This window comes from Gopherus evgoodei, chromosome 8 (genome assembly GCF_007399415.2).
Source record: "Gopherus evgoodei ecotype Sinaloan lineage chromosome 8, rGopEvg1_v1.p, whole genome shotgun sequence".
In the NCBI taxonomy this organism is placed as follows: Eukaryota; Metazoa; Chordata; order Testudines; family Testudinidae; genus Gopherus; species Gopherus evgoodei.
In genome coordinates, this window is record NC_044329.1 from 59,652,832 (window position 1) to 59,665,011 (window position 12,180).

Sequence of the window (12,180 nt, forward strand, 5' to 3'; positions counted from 1 at the left end):
GCATTACTGTTCATGTGGCTCATATTTCAATTGCAAGTAAACAGTCTGCAAATTCTGTATTAGTTTAAACTCACTCATTTCAGCAATGTACTTAAGCATGTGCCTCACTTCCAGCATTTAGTTAGTGCTCTTAAGGTCAATGAGACTACTCATGTGTGAAATGTTAGGCACGTACATAAGTACCTTGCTGAATGGAGGACTTAGGATTGCTGATACTCTGTGGCGCCAGCTCACTGCTACCATATATATTTCTATATATATATATACTCCTGTGCAGAGGACCTTCACAATGTCTCTGCAGTGTTTAAATCCCACCTAAGCCCTCAAATAAAGCTTCCGGAATAATGCACTTGCCAGAGGTCAGCAACCTTTCAGAAGTGGTGTGCCAAATTCACTGTAATTTAGGGATTCACATGCCAGTAATATATTTTGTAGAAGGTCTCTTTCTATGTCTATGTTATAGAAATAAACTATTGTTGTATTTAAAGTAAATAAGGTTTTTAAAATATTTAAGAAGCTTCATTTAAAATAAAATTAAAATGCAGATCTTATCAATTTAGTGTGATCCTTGTCTGGGGTTCCAGCCACCAGTCCCACTCAGCCTGCTGCTGGTCTGGGGTCCAGCCGCTGGCCCTGCTCAGCCTGCTGCTGGTCTGGGGTTCCATTCACTCAGCCGGCAGCGGGCTGAGTGGGCCTGTGGTGGGCTGAGCAGGGCCAGTGGGGGGCTCAGTGGCTCAGTCCGCTGCCAGTCTGGGGTGCTGGCAGCACTAAGCCTGCTGAAGTTCTAGGGTTCCAGCTGCTGGCCCCTTGCCAGTTGGGGTCCCAGCCGCCGGTCCCGCTCAGCCTCCCGCCAGCCTGGATGAGCAGAACCCCAGGCTAGTAGCAGGCTGAGGGGGGCCGGTGGCCGGGATCCCAGCTGGCAGAAGCTGGTGGACGGAACCCCAGACCGGCAGCGGGCTGAGTGGTGCCAGCAGCCAGGACCTCAGACTGGCAGCAGACTGAGCTGCTCAGCCTGTTGGTGGTCTCAGGTCCCAGCCACCGGCCCCGCTCAGCTCACTGCCACCTAAGTGAATTGAACCCCAGACCAGCAGCGGGTTGGGCTGGACCCCAGACTGGCAGCGGGCTGAGTGGGGCTGGTGGCTGGAACTCCAGACAAGGATCCCAGGCCCCACTCAGCCTGTTGCTGGTCTGGGCTGAGTGGGGCTGGTGGCCGGATCCCAGACCGGCAGCAGGCTGAGCTGATCAGCCCGCTGCTGGTCTAGGGTTCCATCTGCCAGCTCCTACCAGTTGGGATCCCGGCCGCCAGCACCCTCAGCCCACTACAAGCCTGGGATTCTGCTCACCCAGGCTGACAGGCTGAGCGGGGCCGGCAGACAGAACCCCAGACCAGCAGCAGGCTGAGTGCTGCCGGCACCTCGCTGAGTGCTGCCAGCACCCCAGACTGGCAGCGGACTGAGCCACTCAGCCCACTGCCAGCCCTGCTCAGCCTGCCACCAACTGAATGAATAGAACCCCAGGCCGGCAGCGGGCTGAGTGGCTCAGGCCGCCACCACTCTGGGGTTCTGGCCACCAGCTCCTGCCAGCCAGGGTCTCAGCCACCGGCCTGCTCAGCCCATTGCCAGCCTGGGGTTCCCTGGGGGTCCTCAGGCCAGCAGATGGCACTGAGTGGGGCCGGCGGCCGGGACCCCGGCTGGCAATGGAGCAGCAGCCGGAACCCCAGAGTGGCTGTGGGCTGAGCCGCTCAGCCTGCTGCTGCGTGCCATCAAAAATTGGCTCACATGCCACAGGTTGCCGACCCCTGCACTAGGCCATGAATGGGACCGCTGTAATGAAGCCAATTGCACCAATGTAAAAATCTTTATTGTCTTATGTGCATGGCAATGTCTTTTTATTGACTGTCATGTTTGAATTAGAGGGATTTTTTTTATTTGCAAGGATCTAGGGTAATAGCATGTTTTGTGATTCTTTTATTAAATAACATTTTTCAAGAAAATTAATTTTGAAAATTAACATTTTAATTAAATGAAAAATAATGTTTAAAAATAATCAGGAATAGAAATGTCTTAGAAACTTACTTTTCTTCTCTTTAAAAAACCCCCAAAATTCCAAGGATAAATATTTTGCTGAAATAGAGTTACAGTATTCATAATCCCATTTAAAATAACAGTAGAGTGATATTGTTGGAATAAAATAAAGTTGGAAGGATGGGATTTTCAGATTCACGAGTATAAAACAAATGTAAATGCGGTCAGGAAATTAGAACATTTTCTATTTTTAAAAACTCAAAGCTGCAAAAAGGACTTATTCAGTTAAGATTTCAGAACTAACTTTGAATCTACCCCTTTATTTCTGACCCATGTCCACTCCTCCTTCTAACTTTCAGCTGTGGGCTGAAGACCTACCTTATACACTATATCATGAAAAACTTCATACTGGGTTATGACCTTGTAAACCCAAGTAGACACTGGAGACTGCATCCACACTTTCCATCGTGGTATGGTTCAGAGATCTCAGCATATAACATAACCTTCTGCATATGATCCCCACAGAACCCCTTATCAGTTCGATAACCCACTCTATTCAAAACATCATAGAAGACATATCACCTTTATCTATGTCTTCCCTGAATACAATCACAGACCTCTATAATCTATATGCCTTCACAAGATCAGCCCATTATTCTCCTGTAAAGGGCATGGGAATTTCAGTTGTATAGTACAAAAAAAGCCTATTCTAATCTAATCCATATGTTTTAGGAAAGATTTAAATTTCTTTCATGTGGCAATTAGTGGGTTTCTTCCACCTCAAGGCACAGTTAAGGACATGATCCAAAGGTAGCTGAAGTCAATGGCAGACTTTCCATTGGGATCACATCCCAAGACTGCTGTTGGAACTTTAACAGTATATTTCTGGACTTTCTGATGTTCAGGTTTTGTTTTTAAACTACAATGTTCTTCTGCTATCCTGATTTTCAAACATTTGTTTGTTAAGTTGATCTCTGAACTTCAAGACTTTCAAATTTCTGTGGATAACAACAATGTACACATAGTGTACATGGAATTCTCCACTTACACTAATGGTAGAATTTTATGCTCATGTTGAACAAATGTATTGATCACACAGGATCCGCATATTTAAATCTTAAAACTATAAGCCAGATTCACTAGTTGACTCAGGTTGCTCTATGCCTCTTCGTGCCACAAAACAGCCATAAACCTGACTTAATGACCACTGCTTTGTGTCACTGCAGTGACACAACAGCTGGAGAGTAATTGGCGGATATGACCTAGAACAGTTGATCACGTTCTTTTGCCATGTTCTAAGATCAGGAATCCATGTTCCCCGCAATGGCTGTACTACCGAAAAGAAAGCCAGTAACTCTCTCCTACATTTCTTTCAGAGTTGGGGGTATCAGCGCTGCAGAAGAAACATGGAATCCTGAATTCAGATCTCAATGAGAGGAATAGATTTACAAATATTTTGTTTTAAAGTGAAAATGCAGAGTAGGACCAAATTTTGAACTATTTTGTCTTTAAATTAATTTGTGAGTGGGAAGCCCCTCCACACACATAGCAGTATCTTAAACTGCACAGCAAACCAGTTATAAATCAGACCTGTCTGGACATGAAGGGAGGGAAAAAACTCTATTCTGAAAGAATCTTTTTGGGGTTTCTCAGTAATGAAAATATTGCAGAAGAAACAGGAATAAAAATACAAAATCAGCAAAAAGATGTATAGTCCTCCTGTTCACCCTGACACGGTAATCTCCAAATTAGTTATTACAGAGCAAATGTCCTGAGAAATGATTTGCTTTAAAATTCCTGAATCTGGAATTACTCACTCCCCCTTTCAGCACAGGCTACATCATCGCTGCCATGTCTCCATGAAGGGAAGAAACTGTGGGTGCATTGGTAAGGCTTTAAGGAATTGTAGAAAAGGAGATGAGAGCAGGGTTGGCTTTAATCACTGTATTTCCAGATACTTGCAGAACGCTGAGGATCAGTGCATGGGATGTGAGAGATGTTTTTAACTCAGCCATTTGGCAGCACTCAGCAACTCAGCTTTTGTTTTAGTAATTAAGGGTCTTTGGAAGTATTGTTTGCTGACACTGAAGTATGTTCTATTACTGTATTTCTTTCTGCAGTTCCTCCAAGTGTTGTGGGTACTAATTTTGAGAATTTGACTGTGGTGGTGAATAATTTTGTCTCCTTGACCTGTGAGGTTACTGGCTTCCCACCTCCTGATCTCAGCTGGCTCAAGCATGGAAAACCTATCAGCTTGAATACTAATGCTCTCATTATGCCTGGTGAGGAATCGCTGCTGTTTCTGTAAACTCTGGGATCTCATCCTTTCCTTTTCTGTAGATAAATATGACAGCAAAATATGTAGAGCCAACTTTACTCTGGGTGTAGCTCCATTAAGTGGAGTTATACAAGTAATAAATCTGGCCTCTTATAGTTAAAATATTTTAGAATCTCTGTTGCTTTTGAATGGGGTCACTGTTAAAAGAAACAATCAGGCTGGAAGGATTGGAACAAACAACCGTTTGTGTTGCTGTGGATCAGACTGTTGGACAGCTCATATAGCACAGACTATTTCAAAGGAATGATGATTGATTGAGACAGTCACTTTATCAACCAAGGATCCAATCTGAATCCCATTTGTCTGGACCACAAAAAACCCCCCCACCCTATCACAGACTTCAGTGGGAATTGGCCCCTCAACTCAACCCTTAAGAACCTTGCTAATTCCCAGTGGGAATTTATTATTTCCTAAGGGTTTCTAGGACAGAGGTACTGCAGGGACCTTAGGCAATAAGGGCTGTGAGCGTCTATCAGGGAGTAAGTGGAGTAGGAATTGTTACAGTTTCAGGGTAACTACACCTGTAACTACATCTGTGGTCCACCAAGGGCACCCGCTTTATGCTTCTGGCTCCCACTTGTCACCTCTCTTGGGAAGAGACCCATGTCTCACTCACTCCTGACTGGGGAATTTAAGGCCGCACAGCTCCTTGCCTTATGCTGTGATATCCCCAGCAAGCCAGTCTGCTTAGAAGGACAACACCTCTCAGAGGGCTATGACCAGTGTATTTCCTGCAGCTATAAGTTACCAAACAACTTCTTTAAGCAAGCATGCTTTTTCTTAAAGTAAAAGCATTACAGAGAAAAATATTAAAACAATAAAATACTCTGCATGAATGCTAAAAAGCTTATGTGAAGTTACTCTCAACTCCAGCTTAGGGCTCCGGTGGTTACAAGTTCATCTGTCTTTGATCTGGAACCCAAACCAAAGTTGGGCAAGTCAGCCATATCTTTATACAACTTGGACCTTTGATCTTGATCTTCTGTAACTGGTAACCAGCAGACAATGACCCTCTCCTCAGAGGTGGCTTCAAAAGTATGTTTTTGCATAACTGGAGTTGGGGAATTTTGCATTAACTTTTCCCTAGCCAAAAGTCCATACATATCTGGCACATTTTCAGTATAGGCTTCTCAACTCCCAGGTCTCACATCTGTCACATTTCCCCCCTGGAGAGCTTACATGCAATCCTGGCCCACAATAATACATAAGCTTAATATAGTAAGGGTTTTCAAGGATATTATAGGAAGTTGCCCTATTTGTCACAAGAATCATGTCAGGAAACCACCCTGACCTACACCCAGCCCTCCACTTCTAATGCTGAAAACTAGAGATCCTAATGCAATCCAATTCCCTGCTATGGGTTCTGACTTGACATGCTGGAGATGGATTAGCAGGGCTGTATGTTTGTAGGTGTATGGGAAATAACTGACATGGAACTGCTTACCGGTAGCTGGGATGCAGGCCTGTAGCCTACTGGCAGATATCTGGACGGAGCTAGTCCACAAACGGGGGAAGTCATGTGAGAGCAGTAAAGGAAGGAGGGGATTGTCGGGGAGCTAAGTGGAAAGGCCATGATTGTGTTAGGAGGGAGGAAGTAGCTGCGAAGGAAAAGAGGGTGAAGAAGAGTATTAATGGGCCAAATTCTCTGGTGAAAGCTCCATTGGTGGTGTTTCACATATTTACACCAGCCAAGAATTTCACCTCAAAATTGTAATTCACTAAGGACATTTCTCTAAGGTTTAGGCAGCGCTAGTCAGCAAGAGCAGTGCTGCTCTTTAGAATCTTATGCTAATCTAGTGCCTAAATTGCAGTTCGTAGAAAACGTTATTGCAAAATTTAATTTCAGATTAATACAATAACTACAGAATAAATCTAGAAGTCATTTTAACTCACCTTCTCTCTTTGGATCACTTTAGGTGGTCGGACTCTGCAAATTCCTCGAGCCAGAGTCTCAGATGGTGGTGAATACATTTGTATAGCCAGAAACCAAGCTGGAGAAAGCAAGAAAAAGAGTTTCCTTACTGTTTATGGTTTGTTTTTCACTATCATATTAAATAATATTTATTAGTATGAAATGAGAACATCTTCCATTTTTCTTAGGTTGATTTTTCCCCTCCTCACAAAACAAGGAAGAAAATATTTCTTTTAACTTTTTCTCCAGTCCCCCCGAATATTAAAGACCAGAGTGGAGCATCTCTTGCAGTGGTGACTGTGAGAGTGGGAATCCCAGTGACCTTAGAGTGTGAGTCCAATGCAGTCCCACCACCTGTTATCACATGGTACAAGAATGGACGCATGATCACGGAGTCTGCAAACATAGAGATCCTAGCAGATGGACAAATGCTACAAATCAAGAGTGCTGAGGTATACTAAATTAGTCTAACGCACACTTTGTCATTCTTGACCAGTTATTTTTGCTCTTTATAGGTCTGACCCAATGACCATTGAAGTCAGTGGGAGTCTTTCTGTTAAATTCAATGGGCTTTGAATCAAGTTCTGATTACAAATGGCAAAGCCTTTTTTAAGTGTAACTATAGCAGACCCATGACCACTAGGGGATTCTAGTGTTAAAAGGTCTGTTATCATCTTCAGGAAAATTGACCCAGTACATAAAAATTCTTTTTCCATTTTAGGTGTCTGACACTGGCCAGTATGTGTGTAAAGCCATAAACATTGCAGGGCGAGATGACAAAAATTTCCATCTTAATGTTTATGGTGAGCATATACCACATTATCTACAGTAAAACTGAACCAAAGTTAGTTTACTAAGGAATTCGGTAACTAAGTATTTATGCAGCTGCTGTTCTATTTAATAGTTCCACCAAGTATAGAAGGCCCTGAACAAGACTGGATCAATGAAACGATCAGTAATCCTGTCACCTTTGCATGTGATGCTACTGGAATTCCTCCACCAACACTAATATGGCTAAAGAATGGGAAGCATATAGGTAATGTTTTTCCTTCCTGGTTTCACTGCCCGCCCCCGTTTTCTTTCCTATAATAGATCATAGTGTTCTTTCCTGTGGTGTTTTCAGGGTCTATTATTTTGTTTCTCCTCCCTCTCTCCCTATATTTACTACCCCTTATATGAACTAGAGCGGGATAAAATCTTTTTAAATTTTTGATCTGTTGATGAATTTTTTTCACAAAATGTGTTTGCTGTTTCTGACTAGTTCTAATACTAATCAACTCTTTCTTATCTGTGTGTTTTTAGAAAACTCTGACTCACTTGAAATACATATTTTGTCTGGAGGAAGCAAGCTGCAGATTGCCCGCTCTCAGATTTCAGATAGTGGAAACTACACTTGCATAGCTTCAAATGTAGAAGGAAAAGCACAGAAGAGTTACATCCTTTCCATTCAAGGTACAGTATGTGTATGCACTAAACAGAATCATGCTTACTGGCCACTTACACTGGCATAAAACTGGTGTTAAGTCCACTGAAGACAATGAAGATGATTTAGCTATATAAAACTGGTAGAGCAGAGCGGAGAATCAGTACTATCATTTCTATCAGGGAACTAGTAGCAAAAAATAAGGATAACAAAACTTTGCTGCAATGTTATTCAGAAATTGGTATGCAAAAGAATATTCTCTACATCTAACTACACTGCAGTTTGAAAATCATAGGTTTATTTGCTATATTGCACTGTTTCCATATGGTCGTTGCTGATCACAGCAACTGGCTCCATCACACTGGACACTAATGCTACACGAATCTCAGTGTGAGTAGAACATTGTGGAGCCCAAAAGGGTTTCAGGAGCAGTAATATGCTATGGCTCTTTTGCTAGATGATGTTTGATGCCAAAAGGAGGTTATAAAGGAAAACTGTGACACATCATCTTTATGAAAAAAAAAATCAGTGGAGTAATGGAATAATGGTTAGGGCTGAGTAATGTGTCACTGCGTCACTAGGGATGCTAAGCATTTGAACATGTGCTTAACTTTCAGTGTGTGAATAATCCTGTGGACTTCATGGGAGCTACTCACATGTTTAGAGTTAAGTATGTGCTTAAGTGTTTGCTGCATCAGGGTATCCAATAGATTTTATTTGCATTGCTATAATAGATGCTAAAGGTAGCATTATCTATTATTATCAATCTGCTGAACATGAACAGGTTACTGTACACACTGGAAGGATTATGAAATGGTTAAAGTTGATTTTTCTAGCCACCTTTGTAAACATCCCATCAGGAGGAATATACACATTCCCTATTAATTTGATCTAATGGGAGAAACTCCATTGAAATAATGGAGTTGCTCCTGGTTTATCCCCATTTAACTAACTGATTAGAATTTCACCCCCTCTCCCAAAAGTTCCTCCAAATATTGTTGGATCTGAAATGCCAAGTGAAGTAAGCATCCTCCTTGGGGAAAGTATCCAACTTGTCTGCGAAGCCAAAGGAATTCCCAGACCTGCTATTCAGTGGCTTAAAGATGGAAACCCAGTTACCAGCAATGAATCACAAAGAATAAGGCGAGTAAAAATAAAATCCTGTGTTCTCTCAGTCTGCAACCTCTGTAAGGCATAGGCAGAAGCATTATAAAACTATGAGCCTGAATAATCTAACTTTAGTACGTGACATTGATCTTTTCTGTCCTTAATTTCTCTAATTCTAGGATATTTTGTTAATTATGTAGATTTGTTGCTCATCTGTTTTGTTTTACATAATATATCTAGCTAACCAAATAGTGTTACCCTCTCTTCTGCCTACTTCAGAATAAGTAGTTATACACAAGGTAGATCTAATAAATACATGATTTGTGAGACAACGTACCAGATCCTTAGGACAAGCTGTTTGGTGCTGATACAACTCAGGGTGAAGGGGGACACAAATGTTGCTTGTAAGCCATCTTTATGTCTTTGCAATTGTGGGGATACCAGGTCCACTCCAGAGGCACAACTTAGAGTACCCCCAACAGCCTATACAACTAGATACACAAATCTGGGAAAGTGACATAATATCTTACTCAACGTTTTTATTTTTATTTTTATTTTTACATCTTTTATTTTTATTTTATTTTGATTTAGTTGGGGTTGGTCCTGCTTTGAGTAGGGGGTTGGACTAGATGACCTCCTGAGGTCTCTTCCAACCCTAATCTTCCATGATTCTGTGTTTTAAGTATTTCAGAGACTGGCACATAATATCTCTAAGTTTCTCATTTGAATAGTTGTTCCTATCAGATGAGGTTTAAGAGGTGGGAGCTGTATTGTTGTGTATTTGGTTGTTGTGGTAATAGAATCTTGTGTTGATATGGCAATTGAGTCAGATTATTAGGGGATAACCCAGCCTGTTTGGCTGGCTGTTGGTTAGTTCTGTGTGTAGCAATAAATGGCTGCTCCAAGGTTTACAGCTCTCTGTGTCTCCAGTGATTTCTTCCTAAAGCTGTTGCCTCCAAGGATATAACATGTATGTAAAAATACTCAGAATGATGGACATATTTTGACTGCAATTGGATGGAACTGAATCTAAATGGAAGCTAAAACACCTCAATCCTTAAACCAGAATTTCATGAAATATGTCCATAATAATAGATTTAAAAACAATTTCTCTGGGAGCTAAAATTTTGAATAGAGTAATAGATTTATAACTGAATTTCCATAGGTTTCAGAGTAGTAGCCATGTTAGTCTTTATCCGCAAAAAAGAACAGGAGTACTTGTGGCACCTTAGAGACTAACAAATTTATTTCAGCATGAGCTTTTGTGAGCTACAGCTCCCTTCTTCAGATGCACAGAATGGAACACACAGACAGGAGATATTTATACATACAGAGAACATGCAAAGGTGGAAGTATGCATACCATGCATACCAACAGGAAGAGTCTAATCAATTGAGATGAGCTATCATCAGCAGGAGAAAAAAAACTTTTGAAGTGATAATTAAGATGACCCATAGAAGATGTGAGGAGAACGTAACATAGGGAAATAGATTCAATTAGTGTAATGACTCAACCATTCCCAGTCTCTGTTTAGGCCTGAGTTAATTGTATCTAATTTGCATATAAATTTGAGTTCAGCAGTCTCTCTTTGGAGTCTGTTTTTGAAGTTTTTTTGTTGCAAAATTGCCACCTTCAAGTCTGTCACTGAGTGGTTAGAGACGTTGAAGTGTTCTCCCACTGGTTTTTGAATGTTTTGATTCCTGATGTCAGATTTGTGTCCATTTATTCTTTTGCGTAGAGACTGTCCGGTTTGGCCAATGTACATGGCAGAGGGGCATTGCTGGCACATGATGACATATCACATTGGTAGATGTGCAGTGAACGAGCCCCTGATGGCATGGCTGATGTGATTAGGTCCTATGATGGTGTCACTTGAATAGATATGTGGACAGAGCTGGCATCGGGCTTTGTTGCAAGGATAGGTTCCTGGGTTAGTGTTTATGTTGTATGGTGTGCGGTTTCTGGTGAGTATTTGCTTCAGGTTGGGAGGCTGTCTATAAGCGAGGACTGGCCTGTCTCCCAAGATCTGTGAGAGTGAGAGATCATCTTTAAGGATAGGTTGTAGATCTTTGATGATGCGCTGGAGAGGTTTTAGTTGGGGGCTGTAGGTGATGGCTAGTGGTGTTCTGTTATTTTCTTTGTTGGGCCTGTCCTGTAGTAGGTGGCTTCTGGGTACTCTTCTGGCTCTGTCAATCTGTTGTTTCACTTCAGCAGGTGGGTATTGTAGTTTTAAGAATGCTTGATAGAGATCTTGTAGGTGTTTATCTCTGTCTGAGGGATTGGAGCAAATACGGTTGTATCTTAGAGCTTGACTGTAGACAATGGATCGTGTGGTGTGTCCTGGATGGAAGCTGGAGGCATGTAGGTAAGTATAGCGATCAGTGGGTTTCCGGTATAGGGTGGTGTTTATGTGACCATCGCTTATTAGCACAGTAGTGTCTAGGAAATGGACCGCTTGTGTGGATTAGTCTAGGCTGAGGTTGATGGTGGGATGGAAATTGTTAAAATCACAGTGGAAATCCTTGAGGGCTTCTTTTCCATGAGTCCAGATGATGAAGATGTCATCAATGTAGCGCAAGTAGAGTAGGGGCGTTAGGGAACGAGAGCTAAGGAAGCGTTGTTCTAAGTCAGCCATAAAGATGTTGGCATACTGTGGGGCCATGCGGGTACCCATAGCAGTGCCACTGACTTGAAGGTATAGATTGTCCCAAATGTGAAACAGTTGAGGACAAAGTCACAAAGTTCAGCCACTAGGTTAGCCATGATATTATCAGGGATACTATTCCTGATGGCTTGTAGTCCATCTTTGTGTGGAGTGTTGGTGTAGAGGGCTTCCACATCCAGACTGACGGAGCCAGAAGAGTACCCAGAAGCCACCTACTACAGGACAGGCCCAACAAAGAAAATAACAGAACACCACTAGCCATCACCTACAGCCCCCAACTAAAACCTCTCCAGCACATCATCAAAGATCTACAACCTATCCTTAAAGATGATCCCTCACTCTCACAAATCTTGGGAGACAGGCCAGTCCTCGCTTATAGACAGCCTCCCAACCTGAAGCAAATACTCACCAGCAACCGCACACCACACAATATAAACACTAACCCAGGAACTTATCCTTGCAACAAAGCCCGATGCCAGCTCTGTCCACATATCTGTTCAAGTGACACCATCATAGGACCTAATCACATCAGCCACGCCATCAGGGGCTCGTTCACTGCACATCTACCAATGTGATATGTCATCATGTGCCAGCAATGCCCCTCTGCCATGTACATTGGCCAAACCGGACAGTCTCTACGCAAAAGAATAAATGGACACAAATCTGACATCAGGAATCAAAACATTCAAAAACCAGTGAGAAAACACTTCA

The 12,180-nt window shown here is 42.4% G+C and overlaps 1 protein-coding gene across 1 annotated transcript in view; it reads left to right on the forward strand.

Moving 5' to 3' along the window:
• HMCN1 (hemicentin 1) overlaps nt 1-12,180 on the forward strand; it is a 323,599-nt gene that overhangs the window by 238,695 nt on the left and 72,724 nt on the right. Inside the window, exons 58-64 of the mRNA XM_030573193.1 lie at nt 4,145-4,306; nt 6,279-6,392; nt 6,524-6,726; nt 6,996-7,077; nt 7,179-7,310; nt 7,577-7,726; nt 8,681-8,840. Coding sequence (XP_030429053.1) covers nt 4,145-4,306; nt 6,279-6,392; nt 6,524-6,726; nt 6,996-7,077; nt 7,179-7,310; nt 7,577-7,726; nt 8,681-8,840 — 1,003 coding nt within the window. The remainder of the gene's footprint in view (nt 1-4,144; nt 4,307-6,278; nt 6,393-6,523; nt 6,727-6,995; nt 7,078-7,178; nt 7,311-7,576; nt 7,727-8,680; nt 8,841-12,180) is intronic.